Here is a 14,987-nt window from a genome sequence, read left to right as displayed (position 1 = left end):
TTTTAGTGTTCCTTACTGTATAAAATAAAACTAAAAATTTTCATTGAATAACTGTCAGTATGATACAAATTTATTTCCCAAAGTACATTCCAAGAACATTAGGCTCATAAGACATTACCTTCAAAACCATTTTATGACTAGTAACGGAGAAATGCCAGATACTGAAATCATTACCACCATCTAGAATATTCCTTATAATGTATGCTTCCTGAAAACAAAAGAATTCGTCTAAGGCTTGTTAGTGTAGTGGTTTCCAGTTGGGAGAGAGAGAGAGAGTGAAGTGTGTGTGTCCCCTGGTGTGATGCTCTGGATTAATGTGCTGGTCTGCAAAGTTGGTTTGAACCTCAAGGTCGACGGTTCAAGCTCACCAGCTGCTCCTCGAAAACCCTATACAGGGTAGCTATGGGTCAGAACCTGACTCGACGGTACTTAACAACAACATTGTAAAATAGACATTTAAGTGTGACTTTAAAGAGCATAGTACAGTTAGTTGCTTAACCTAGACTAAATAATTTAGGAACTATTCTTTAAAACTATACAAGATGAGTACATATATTGCATATAAATATAATTTCATACATATATATGTAAAAGACCTCCAACAGTACGTATATTGGATTTTGATTTACTCAAGAAATCATCTGTAGCTGCAAAAGTAAAAATCAATGTCATAGTTTGCCCATACTTACATAATATATGAGACCCCCTTTGGGGGAATGAATTAGCAATTACTAATGAAAATCTCTTTTATCAAGACACAGCATATTATGAGGGAGAAATATCTAAAACTAACATAGTTTAACAGGAAAATAATTGCCTTTACAATTTAGGCTATTATCTTTCATAGAATTTTATTTTTGTTTTTGGTAAAATCTTTTTCCTTTAAAGTTTCAAGTACCACCATAGATACTTGTAAATTGTTTTAGAAAAATTCAAAACATCCTACTAACAATATGTTCTTGTAAGAATTTTGTATTTGTTTCATATAAGAGATGTGAAAAGCCCAGGACAGAACATTTTCGTACTTACTACTATATTTCTTCAATTTGATATACACAGAATGTTGAACAGTGAAAAAGGTAAAACCAATACTCTTAACTATAGATACCCACACATGCAATTAGAACAAGGAAGAGTACACACATGTGTGAATAAATGCATGGTAATTGGCATCATACAGTTTTATAGGCATACAGAAGGATGAGAATTTCCTTTAACTATTGACACTATTTTACTATATTTAAAATAATTACAAAAGAAAAATGTCATCTCCTACCTCCATTATCTTTGAGATGTAGTGCAATCTTGGTATCATCTAGAAGAGAAATTCAAAGTTACCACAACAGAAAACAAAGATGCATATATCTCACTATTAGTTTTCTAACTGCCTTAGGGTAATGTGAGTAAGCGTCAATATTTTATTGAGCTAATTTATACTCAGCGAGAGTAAGTCCTACCTTTTCATGATATAGGACGAGGAATTCTACAATGGATGACTGTAATATTAAGACTTTATTACTTATATACCATTGTATGACTTAAAATATTTATTTTCTAAAAAAATAATTTTTTATAATTAAACCTTATAGTTTTGATCTTATATATTCATTTTTAAAACCAAGGTCATGGAGATCTAATATTATTTGAAATAGTACATATCTGTCACTATCTAGACATTTAACTTGAAAAAATTAAATGCTTAGATTCAATATTAACAAATATGACCAAAATCATACATAAAGAGATCTTGTCCCTCCCAGTCAAAATGTCAGATATACTTTAACATTACAGAAATATTTCCACAGGCATCGATATAATAATTCAGAACAATAATGATTAAAATATAATCGTGTTTTCAAAAGCCATAAAATGCATTTAGCAGCTACCCTCTAATTTACTTTATTCCAGTTAACTTTGAATAGTCAATTAAAGCCCTTTTTTTCCCCTTAGAAGACTCACTGTTAACAAAGTAGTCTTTTATGTTTACCCACTCCCTAGTGATACCATTTGGAGATGTGTACCAAAAGAACATGAGAAAAGAAGCGTACCAAATTTGGCTAATAGCACACCTTCTTCCTATGAGTTGTGCTCTTGTATTAAGGTTTGGTAGTATTTCTGCCTTTTCTTCAAAAGGGACTATTTTTCAAAGACTATTTCTGTGACACACACACTTCTGTGTGCAAAACAGTGTCTTTTGACTGAAATACTGAATTTAGTTACTGCAGAGCTTAGCAACATTAAAAGAGTCTGTATTTATTTATGACGAAGGCTAAGGAGTCAGAGTCCCTGGCAGAGTATGTTAAAAGAAGCTCCGCTCCTATGTTTATCCTATAATTGTTTTGACTTTTCCCCAGTAACTTTATCTTTAGAGAGAGTCTGTATCTTTAGAGAGAGTCTGTTACACAAGTTTATGCCAACACATTGCTTCTTTTTCCCTCCAATCGCAAAAAAGGAAAAATGTTCCCAGTGCACCTTCTGTGGGCAGGCTGGTTGGCAGTTGGGCTGTTGATGCTCTTCTGGTGGTGGTTAAGACCCTGAATTGTGTGGTTGTCGCTCTGATCGTTGTGGTTGGAGAAGAAGTTTCCTCTGGCTCTGTGTCCTCACACATCTTCTCTTTTGACTAATAAGAGAAACAGAAAAGGGAAATAATTTAAGAATGATAACATGCATCTATTTTTAAAACATCAAAGATGCTAGGCTGTAAAATACAAAAGACTTTCAGATCAAGTTAAAGAGTAAATTATCTACACACTGGATTACATTTATGGGTTCTACTAATTTATAAAGTATAAGGGGAGTTTCAAAAAGTCCATGGACCCTAAAAAAAAAAAAAAAAATTCATGGAGAAATTCTATTTCTTTTAGTTTTATTTTTCACTGAACTTTATGAAGCACCCTCATAAATATAATGTTGTTGTTATGTGCCGTGGAGTAGGTTCCGATTCATAGTGACCCTGCACAGGGTTTCCGAGGCTATAAATCTTTATGGGAGCAGAAAGCCTCCTCTTTCTTTCGTGGAGCAGCTGGTAGTTTAGAACTGCTGACTGTGAGATTAGCAGCCCAATTCGTAACTACTACGCTACCAGAGCTCTTTCATATATATTATAGACAACAGGAAATGTGGATGTAACAAATCACTTCCAGCTCTTAATCTTTCATGTCAGTGTTGATTTTACCCTAATTTTATAGCAATACATTTACCTAAGTCATGATGTCAAAACAGGCGGAGCCTCTCTTCCTGTGAGAACACAGTGGATACAGATAAGAACTGGACAGTGAACCATGAAGTGGACAGAATAAGAACTGAACAGTGAACCACAAAGTCGACAGCTCAAGACCACCAACCACTCTGCTGGAGAAAGATTTACAGCCTAGGAAATCCTATATAGAATACTTGAGTTGGAATCCACTCTACTACACTTAACAACAACAAACAAGGCATGTGAAGGAAGAGAGCATTCTTGTCATCTTAAACTGATAAAGCTCTATGCTCCTTTATTGTTTCAATAATAATCCACCATAGGCTAATTGGGTATTTAACATTTTTTTTTTCTCTTTTATAAATATTAAAGCTCACAGGAGCAAAGGATTGAATAGCCCATGTGTTATCATGTATCTCTCTTCTTCCTAGCAAAGCTCTTCTGACACTTGGGGAGGGTATATGTATACATTTTTAAAACCTTGCCAATAAATCCTATTACCTTCACTAGTAACAATACTTCCTGAGGTGGCGCTGTATGATCAGCACTGGGGTGCTAACCACAAGGTTAGCAGTTACCACAAAGTTAGCAGTTTAAACCCACCAGCTACTCCTCAGAAACTTTATACAGTGTCACTATGAGTTGGAACTGACTTGATGGCATTTATCAACAACAAAAGTAACTAGTATCTAAACATTTTCAGTTTTGTAGTTTGTATTCAGCTCTTTGTGCCTCAAGAGATTCCTGTAGATTTTGAGCAGAAAATAACTATTCTTCATATATATGGTACTTAGCTCACCTTTGAAAATTTTTTTAAACAAATGACTTTCTTAAAACTTTGTCATCAGTGAAGTACATGTACCTTTTTGGAGTTTTGGTGTGGCACTGTAGAATAAGCACTGGACTGCTAAGTACAAGCTCAGTGATTCAAACCCAACTGCCACTCCTTGGAAAACCTATACAGGATAGCTATGAATCAGAACTTACTCCACGGTACTTAACAACAACATATACCTTTTAATAGATTTGTGAAGAGTTCCTGATCTATTTGCTTTTTATTAACTGATTACAAAGTAGGTTTATCCTTGACTTCAAGTCCTAGTAATGTGTTGTTTTATTTTTTTCTAAGTGCCATCGAGTCAGTTCCAACCCATAGTAATCCTGTATAGGGTTTCCAAGGAGCAGCTGGTGAGCTTGAACCACTGACCTTGCCATTCAAATGGCTTTGCAGTCTGGTGCACTAACCCACAGCACCACCCCATTAATTTAGGGCCCATTTAATCCCCCAAAATTGAGTTCTTGAATCTATTCCACCCTGATGGTCTAATGATATCTCCATTACTCCACTTCTCATTATTTCCACACCATAGACCGTATCTTCAGTTGAAAATGCTTTAGATATGAAACTCTTGATCATTTATCCTATATCCTATTTTTAGTCTCTCTATATACTTGCTCACTCAGATTCTTCTTATTCTTTGGCTACATAGAAAATTCAAATACATTGGTTTCTTCTTTTAGTCTCCTTTTCCACCATCACTTCAACCTCCCTTTTTAATAACTTCAAGCACACTGCCCTGTTTCGTTTTTCACAAAATTCCTAATCTTGAGTATAGTAAAACAACTGCCTTTTCCATGACTGTTTGTTGGCCAGACACCACTAGCGAAAAACCACACAGCCCTCCCACTGAGAGCTCTACAAATTTATCAGCTGCGTCCTCAGCTGAGCCTTCCATGCTGCTTGGCAATATGGTGCATTTTGCTAATCAGCACTCTCATTATCCTCAGTAGCAATTTGAAACTCTCCACTTGGCTTAAAGCTGTTGTCGCTGTTATGTGCCTTGAGAAGTTACTTCTGGCTCACAGAGACCCTATAGGACAATAGAACTGCCCCTTAGGATTTTCTACGCTGTAATCTTTGTGGGAGTAGATAACTAAAGTCTTTCCTCCTGCAGAGCTGCTGATAAACTTAAACCATCAACAACCTTTCCATCAACAGACTAATACTTACCCAAAGCACCTCCAGTGTACATTTTTTACTTAAAGTTATCCTCAATGTTACTCCATAACTTCTCTTTTTGTTTGATAACAGAGAAATCATCAGATAACTCTTTGTTTATATCAACTTAGCATATCTACAGTTTTCCCATCCTTCCCTTCCATAATGATGTATCCATCATTAGCTTCCATCATTAACTTTCTATCCCTAATTCTCTGTTGACTATTTTACCATCAGCCCTGAAACATATTTAAGCATGTTCAATTTTATTTTAAAAACTCATTTCTCCCTGTTTTCCACAATGAACCCTGACACTGGCTTACATTTACCTCAGCTCCTTAAAGCTCTGGTCTTCACAAACTACCACCTTACCATTCCTTACAATCTTGTTTCTACTCTGACCACAGTTGACCACCTTCTTACCATGATCTATATAATACACACTCTCATCACTTTAAAGATACCTCTCTAAATACTTCTCCATTTTCTTTCTTTTTTTCCATCAAGGGTTCATGGTGCTGATGGTTCTTTCTTGACCTTTATTTTCAATATCTGCATTATTAGTCAGCAATCTCCTCCACGAATCTTCTCCATGTCCACAAGTTTAATTAACACATTTATGCTGTTTGCTCATAAATCTATATCTTTAGTCTAGACTCATCTCTTGAATTCCAGGTCCAAATATTCACTTGGCATATGTATTTGTATATCATTGCTATCTCAAACTCATGAACTATAAAATTAAACTTGTCATACATGTAATATGGAACTTGCCATATATTAACCACAGAAGTCCACCTCCTATGTTCCTACTATCAATGAAAAATACTCTCAAACTCCCTAATGTTTAAAATAAAGTTCTGAAATTGGTTTTCTTATGGGCCTTTCTGTAACAAAATGAGCATATTTGGGGGTAGAGGGAGAAGAAATAGAGTTTACAGGAAACAAGAAAAATCTTCATGGGTGTCTTACTTTGTTTCTTCCCTGAAACAAAATAAAGTAAAAGTTGTACGCTATTAAGAAGCTCTGGTAACGTAGTGGTTACAAGTCAGGCTGACAACCTCAAGGTCAGCACTTCAAAACTACCAGTGTTTCAGCAGGAGAAAGATAAGGCATTCTGCTCCCGTAAAGATTTACAGCCTTGGAAACCCTTTCACTATGAGTCGGAACCAACTCCACGGTACTCAACAACAATTAAGAGAGCAGGATCTGTGTACAATAAAGCAAAGAAAATTAAAAAGTAGGGTTTGCTCTAAGAACAAATACCAGAATCTTTCAACAGAAAGGCAGGGAAGATAAATCTAACTTCCCCATGTGGTGACAAGTACATTTGAAGCAAGATAAAATCTTGAGAAGTTACTTCTGGCCGTGGTATCCCCTGAAGCCCTTCAGTTCCTATCATCCAACCCTCTTTCGTTAAACAGCTGAATTCAGCTCACTGTCACTGAGTCAGTTCTGACTCATGGCATTTCATAGGATTTCCAAGGCTGGAAATTATTTATGAAACCACTAAGCCTCATCTTTCTCCTGTGGGGCAGCTGGTGGGGTTTTTTTCAAGATTTACAGCCTCAGAAATGACAGGGAACAGTTCTATAGGGTTGCTATGAGTCAAATTCAACTAGACGATGGTGGATTTAATTTTTTTGTAGTTGTGCCCATTTCATCAGTTATTAGATAATTCCCAATTAAGTTTCCAAAAAGATTTTCCTTTACACCCTTAGTATTGTTGTTAAGCATTGTCCAGTTGATTTTCAGCTCATAACAACTCAAGTGACCAAGTAGAACTGCCCCATAGGGGTAGTAAGTATTAGTCTAGAAAGACCTGCAAATCATCAGGTCTTTCTCTTTTGAAGCCACTGATTGGATTTGAACTGCCTATCTTTGAGTAACGAGCTCTGGTAGCGTAGTAGTTACGAATTGGGCTGCTAACCTCAAGATCAGCAGTCGAAACTACCAGCGGTTCTGCAGGAGAAAGATTTACAGCCTCGGAAACCCTAAGTAGGGTCACTATGAGTCCGAACCAGCTCCATGGTACTTAACAACAACAACAACAACCTTTGAGTAAGTTGCCTAGTGCTTCATTGTCGTGCCAAATCCACAACATTAATTGAATGAAGAGTTCTGACAATAGCAAAGTTGTCAGGATTAAAAATAAAGGAAATACTAACGCACTCTGCTTGAAATGTAAATTGGTGAGTTATAAACAATTTTGCATTATGTTTCATGGTTGAGCATTTGCATAACTCATTTTTAGAAATATCACATGATTTTTGTGCATTTAAGAGACATACACAAGAACATATTCTTATAATACCAAAAATTTGGAAACAATCCAAGTGTTCAGAAACAAAAGACTGAGTGATGAAAATATTAATGTAAACATGTAATCTGTAGAGCGAGCAGTGCTTTTGTTGTTACTTTTGTTTCTCTCTTTACTGCATTTTAGCACCTAAAATGTGCCTGGAACATCATGTGAATGCAACAAATATTTAATGAGTAAGTCACTGTATATTTATATCATAGAATATGTACCACCATATGCACCAACATTAGTAACTCTTACAAGCATATAAGCATAATCCTGGTGAATAAATTGACAAAACTATAAAATGTGTGATGCCGTATTTTATAAAATGTAAGGACAAGCAAACTTGAAGTTATCACAATTTAGGATATATGTATATGATAAAACTCTTCAATAAGGTGTAGAAAATGATAAGTTCTGACTAGTTTATTTATTTAAAGGTAATGACGTTCTAGATCAAGAACAAACAGCCAGCTTCATAGACATAAATAATGTTTTAATGCTTAAATTGAGTTGTGTGCTTATGAGTATTTAATGTCCAATTGTGCTATCAAAAGATTTAAATAAATGTTTAAAACACGAAAAAAAAATCATCATTCTCATTTCCATTCTTCCCACCAATTAATCCCGATCACTAGCATCTATGACCTAGGTTAGAGCAGTTGTTGTAAAGTGCCATCAAGTCGGTTCAGACTCATAGCGACCCTGTATAGGGTTTCTGAGGAGTGGCTGGTGGGTTAGAACCACTGACCCTGTGGCTCAAACTGCCCTTTCAGACCAGTGCATTATTCCATAGCACCACACCAGGACTCCAGCTTTAGCTAGAGCCAATTAACTCACCTCTTCCCCTATCTATTACTCACTTCATACCCAAGGTGATCCTTCTAAAAAGCAATTTGGATTTATTATCCCTGTGACTAAACCCTTCAGATAGTTTTCCCTTGGATTTAGGATAAAGTAAGCTTTTTCAACTAGCCACACTTAGGGGCTCATTTACTTCATCAATCTCATCTACACTCTTCATCTCACGTCATTCTCTAAGTGCAACCCTTTACTTAGTGGTCTATACATACTACTGTACATTTCTTTATCATTGTTGAGAATACATAGTAGGTGCTCATATTAGCATTTACATCTAGTGAATACATTCATCTTACAATCATGTGCTCATCCTACAGCAAAATACTAGGAAATCCTGAGTTGCAGTTCTGTCCTGTCATATACGAAAACCAATCCAAACCTACTGCCACTAAGTTGATTCCAACTCATAGAGATCCTCTATAGGGTTTCTCCCAGGAAGCAACTGGTAGGTTTGGATTGCTTATCTAGTTGAAATTGACACAGTGGCAATGGCTTATATGAATACATGAAAGAAACATCTTTCATACCTATGACTATATCAATAGGAGGGTAGATAGAGCACAGGGCAATTTTAGGGCAACGGAACAATTTTTTACAATACGTTAGATACATGATGTTATGTATTTGTCAAAAACCAGGTAACTAAACCATACAAAGAGTGAATCCTAACATTAACTATTGTTGGTTGGTGGTCATGCATTGTGCAGTCGGTTCTGACTCATAGAGACCCTATACAAGGTTTCTGAGGCTTTAAATCTTTATCCTGCGGAACAGCTGGCAGTTTTGAACTACTTGAGGGTAGCGGTCCAATTCATAACCACTATGCTACCAGAGCTCCTTAACATTAACTGTTAGTTGATAATAATATATTAATATTGGTTTATTAGTTATAACAGACATAACAGACATGCCATATGAATTCAAGATATTATTAATAGGGGATATGGGAAATATAAAACTACTCTAAAAAATAAAATCTATTAACAAAAATCTGAGTTGTTTTAAGCAAAACCCTAGAAGCCATTGGAGTCCTGGTCCAGAGCTGTGAGTTAATGTGGTGGACTACAAAGCTAGTTTCAACTGCAAGGTCAGTGGTTAAACCTCACCCAGCCACTCCTTGGTAACCCTATACAGGGTTGATAGGGATTGGAACTGACTTAATGGCACTTAACAGTAACAACAAGTAGCCACTGAGCTATAACTTTGGTGAAAGTTAAACTTGACATGCATTGCTTAGTTGAAAAAAAATATGTAATTTTTATTAAAAACTTATACTCTAGACATCTGGGGCAATATGGCAAAGTAGGAAGATATAGTCAGCCACCCGTATGTAACTACGGCACGGGAATCTGACTGAAAGAGATACAGATGGTGATTCTGGAACCCTGAGCTTCAGAGAATAAGACAGAGAGAGGTGAATTAAGGGCCAATTGTACAGGAGCAGTGAAAAGAAGAAAAACGGGCAGATTGCACATTGACATGGAGCAAGCCCAGGACACAGCCGGACACTGGCAGCAAGATGGTGCAGTTCTCCCTTGCCTTCCTGGTTGCCAGGGGCATGGCCAGTCCACACTCCCACCAATCAAGCAGACAAAGTCACCCCCTCCTGTGAAGATTCTGCTCTGCCTGGGGTTAGGAGATTCGCATAGTGAGTGTCTGTGGTTCTGGACGAAACTGAACCCACCCTTTACTATACTACCCAGTGAACAGAAAACTGTGTTCATGCTTCCAGGCATCCACCAGGAGACATAGAATCATTGACTAAAAATAAATCAGACACCACAATGTTGTGAAGAAAAGAGACAATTTCAACTGACACAAAGAAACAGGACAGACTGCCTCAAACAAGTGACTAAAACACAGAATTAGAAAATATAATGCTATAAATGGTATCCAAACTACTTGATAAGGAATTCAAAAGAATGTTATTTAGGTACCTTCAGTAGATTGAGAGACTGAGAAAACTGCATACGATATCATGAAAAACAGACAAAATTATGGAATGACACCTTTGGATGCAGTAGCTCAAAAGAGGGAACACATCTTTACACCGATGATCATTCCCACCCCCTCCATACACAGAGTAGACAGGGATGGTCAAATTGGACATTGGATACCCAAAATGGGGGGGGGGGGCTACAAAGGCAAAGAAGTGACTGGCTTACAAGCTTTCAAGAGGGAGCCTAGATCCAGAGAGCACAGAGGAAGGTAGAATCTCCACTGAGTAGTATCCAGTTTGACTGGACGGGGCTAATGAAAGGAGATGGGGATAGGTCCCTTGTGGTACACTAGTGAATAACTGTTATCAGGACTGACTGTGAGGGTTGGAAATGAATGTAGCAAAAGGAGGGTAGTGACGGACTTTGCAGTCCAGGAGCGGAGGCCCCTGGAACCATCAAGGGAGAAGAGTGGAGTGTGGGACCCTACCCAAAGAAGTAGTGATATCAGAGATGGAGGCAGAGATGATGACATGGACAGATGGTGCGGCTGGGGACTCTGGACCCAGAAAGGGAGAGGGGCTGTGTGCTGATGACTGGAGGGCAGGCTTGCAGGGGTATATCCTTTGGTTGGTTGATGATGCATGGAGAGGATTGTAACCATGGCAATGAAATGATATATAATAGGATGAATGTAAAGCTAATGTTCTCCCATGTAAACCATCACATAATTCACAACAAACATTTAATAAAACAACAAACTATGGAATAATTCAGGAAACAAACTGATACAGTAAATGAAAAAATGGGAACCATACAAAAACAGCAATTAGAAGTCCAGAAGATTAACACTAAGGCTTCAGAAATAGATAATATACTGAAAGGGCAAAGAAGTAGAATTGAATCAATGAATATCCAGATTACTGAATTTGAAGAGAAATCTGTCAATAATCTTCTTCTAGAAGTATAATTAGTAAAAAGAATAACAACAACCCTAAGACAACCTAAGATTTATGTGGGATACCATCACGAGGATTAACTTGTGTGTGACTGGAATAACAGAAAGGAAGAAGGGGAAAAATTCAATAGCCATTCAAGAAACTGAATGAACTCCAAACAGAATAGACCACCTCCCCAAATTATTACAAAACAGAAAATAAAACCTATGAAGACATATTTCAATAAAACTTTTCAAAATAAAAGACAAGGAAAGAATCCTGAGAGCAGTTCAGGAAAAATAAGGTTATTTACAAAGAACTAATAAAAACTAAGCTCTGATTTCTCAGCAGAAACAAGGCAAGCTGAAGACAAGGCAATGACATATATCAAACTGAAAAAAACAAAAATTGCCAAGAACCATGTTCTTGTTATGTGCTGCGACTCAGCATAACAGAAGGAAGCATTGTGTTTGGTCCTGTGCCTTCCTCACAATTATTGTTACGTTTGAGACCATTGTTGTTGCAATTTTGTTAATCCATCTAATTGGGGGCCTTCCTATTTTTTGCTGACACTCCATTTTACAAAGCATGATGTCCCTCTCCAGGGTCTGGAGCCTCCTGATAATATGTCTGAAGTGTGAGAGATGAAGTCTCGCCACTTGGCTTTCAAGGAGCATTCTGCCTGCACTTCTTCCAAGACAGTCCATAATACTTTTGATATTCTTCTCCAACACCATAATTCAAATGCATCAATTTTTCTACAATCTGACTTATTTTGTTAATTGTCCAAATTCCACGTGAATATGAGAAGACTGAAAATACTGTGGGTTTGATCAGGTACACCTTACTCAAACTGATAGCTTTGTTTTTTAAAGAGGTCTTATGCAGCACATTTGCCTAATGCAATTTGTCATTTGATTTCTTGACTGCTACTTCCATGGGTGTTGATTGCAGATGGAAGCAAAATGAAGTCTTTGACAACTTCAATTTTTTCTCCATTTGATGTTGTCGTTAATAGTGCCCCTCAAGTTGGTTCCAACCCATAGCGACCCCGTATAGAGTTTCTGAGGAGCGGCTTATGAGCTTGAACCGCCAACCCTGTGATTCAAACCAACTTTGCAATTAACTCAGCGCATTAACCCACCGTGCCACACCAGAACTCCTTTTTCCATTTGTTGTTGTCGTTAAGTACTCTGGAGTCAATTCTGACTCATAGTGACCCTGCACAGGATTTCTGAGGCTGTAAATCTTTACAGGAGCAGAAAGCCTCATCTTTCTTCCCCGGAGCCACTGGTAGTTTCAAACTGCTGACCTTGAGGATGACAGTCTGATTCACAACCACTAAGCTACCAGATCTCCTTTTAGAATATTATTTATTGGTCCATCAGTGAGAACTTCAGTTTTCTTTACCTTGAGGTGCAATATAAGGCTGTACTCTTTGATCTTCATCAATAAGTATTTAAACCCTCTTCAATTCCAGTAAGCAAGGTTATAACACCTGCCCATCACAGGTTGTTACTGAGTCTTCGTCCAATCTTGATGCCATGTTCTTCATCCTATAATCTAGCTTCTCAGATGATGTGCTAAGCATACAGACTGAATAAGGATGGAGAAGGGATACAAACATGGTGCACATTTTTCCTGCTTTTACACCATTCAGTATCCCCTTGTTCTTGTCTCACAACTGACTCTTGGTCTATGTGTTGTTGTAGTTATGTGCTGTACAGTCAGTTCCGACTGCTAGTGACCCTGAACAGGGTTTCCAAGGCTGTAAATCTTTACAGGAGCAGAAAGCCTCATCTTTCTCCCACAGAACAGGTGGTAGTTTCCAACTGCTGGCCCTAAGGTTAGCAGCCCAATTCATAGCCAGTATACTTTATACTGATTCCTTATAAGAACAATTAAGTGCTCTAGAATACCCATTCTTTGAAATGTTACCATAGTTTGTCAGGATCCATGCAGTCAAAAACCTTTGTACAGTCAATAAAACACAAGTAAATATCTTTCTGTTATTCTCTGCTTTCTGTCAAGATTCATCTTACAGCAACAAGAATATTCTTCGTTTCATGTTCTCTTCTGAATCTGGCTTGAATTTCTGGTAATTCTCTGTTGATGTACTGTTGTAACCATTTTTGAATTATATTTAGCAAAATGTTACTACTTGCATACAATATTAATGATATTATTCAATGATTTCTGAATTCTGTTGAGTCAACTCTCCTTAAAATAAGCATAAATATGGGATCTTTTCCAATTGGTTAGCTAGATAGCTGTCTTTCAATTTTTTTGCCATAGATGAGTGAATGCTTCTGGTACTGCATAGATTTCTTGAAATATTTCTATTTGTTTCCTGTCACTTCCTGGAGCATTGTTTTTCACCAGTTTTGACTTTTTCCTTCACTGATTCTAGAACATATGATATGTCTTGAAATAGTTGAACGTTGACCATGTCTTTTTGGTACAATGACTCTATCCAATCCTTCCATCGTCTTTTAATGCTCTCGCTCTGGTAGTGTAGTGGTTACAAATCGGGCTGCGAACCACAAGGTCAGCAGTTTGAAACTACCAGCTGTTCTGTGGGAGAAAGATGAGGCTTTCTGCTACTGTAAAGATTTACAGCCTCAGAAACCCTGTACAGGGTCGCTATGAGTTAGAACCGACTCCATGGTACTTAGCAACAGCAACATCATTCAAAATTTCCCATGGAATCTTGGAATCTTCCAAGCTGAGCCTTGAACTTGTTCTTTCCCTTTGGTTTCCTAACTCCAGGACTTGGTACATTTCATTATAAATCTTTACCATACACTCAGCAAAATTGTCCACCAAAAAAATGATAGTAAAATTAGGTCATTTTCAGATGAACAGGAATAAAAGTAATTTATGAAAACCACAGCACATTATTCAGAAAATAATGTATAGGGCATGAGGTATAGGTAAGAAATTTAAAGAAAAAGATTGGAAAGTAATTCTTAAATTTTCATTTTAGCACAATATATACTTTTTTCTATAGACCTGTTATCTGGAGTAATGAAATATTTCCAGTACAACTTCATAGTTGGTCACTCTTTAGGTTACAATACTATTCTCATACAAAAATACTAAAGGGAGTTCTTTGAAAACCAGTAACAAACTCTCTGAGACTAACAGAAATGACAATATCACCTAGAAGGCAACTCAGATATGAAATATTCAAAGTAAAACAACAGACCTAAAAGACTGAAAATAGAGAACCAGAGATACTAATGGCCAAAATAAAAGGAATAATGGAGTCTTCTGCTCTACTACCGCCAACCATGTTCCTTACTCTCTACGCACTCATACTCCACCCTTCCTTCACCACCTTCCTGCCCTCATCTCTGCCTCTTAGTAATATGAGGGTAATAATAGCACCTTCTTCACTAACTAATTATGAGAATAAGTTGAGATAATATGCATCCATAGTTAAGTCCAGTGTCTGGCACCTATTAGGGCTCAGTAACTATGAATAATTTCTATTAAATAGATATTTTTCTTTTTATCTACTTATAATATTTACTATTATATATTTATTATATTAACTATGAACAATTTCTATTAAATAGATACTTTATATTTATTACTGTATTAATATATGAACCTGGTGTGGCATTGTGGGCTAATGTGTCAGACTGCAAAGTCATTTGAAGTGCAAGATCGGTGGTTCAAGCTCACCAGCTGCTCCTTGGAAACCCTATATAGGGTTGCTATGGTATGGGTCAGAATGGCACTT

The 14,987-nt window shown here is 37.0% G+C and overlaps 1 protein-coding gene across 2 annotated transcripts in view; it reads right to left on the bottom strand.

The window, feature by feature from the left end:
- The window catches only part of PLXDC2 (plexin domain containing 2), a 613,486-nt gene that overhangs the window by 68,291 nt on the left and 530,208 nt on the right, over nt 1-14,987 (bottom strand). For both annotated transcript variants that reach the window (XM_006869892.1, XM_006869891.1), the window contains 2 exons: nt 2,473-2,620; nt 1,277-1,315 (listed from right to left, as the gene is read on the bottom strand). In XM_006869892.1, the coding sequence (XP_006869954.1) occupies nt 1,277-1,315; nt 2,473-2,620 (187 nt within the window). The remainder of the gene's footprint in view (nt 1-1,276; nt 1,316-2,472; nt 2,621-14,987) is intronic.

This window comes from Chrysochloris asiatica, unplaced genomic scaffold (assembly GCF_000296735.1).
Source record: "Chrysochloris asiatica unplaced genomic scaffold, ChrAsi1.0 scaffold00137, whole genome shotgun sequence".
Taxonomy (NCBI): Eukaryota; Metazoa; Chordata; class Mammalia; order Afrosoricida; family Chrysochloridae; genus Chrysochloris; species Chrysochloris asiatica.
The sequence above is the reverse complement of the archived record's forward strand: the minus strand, read 5'-3'. Positions and strand labels throughout refer to the sequence as shown.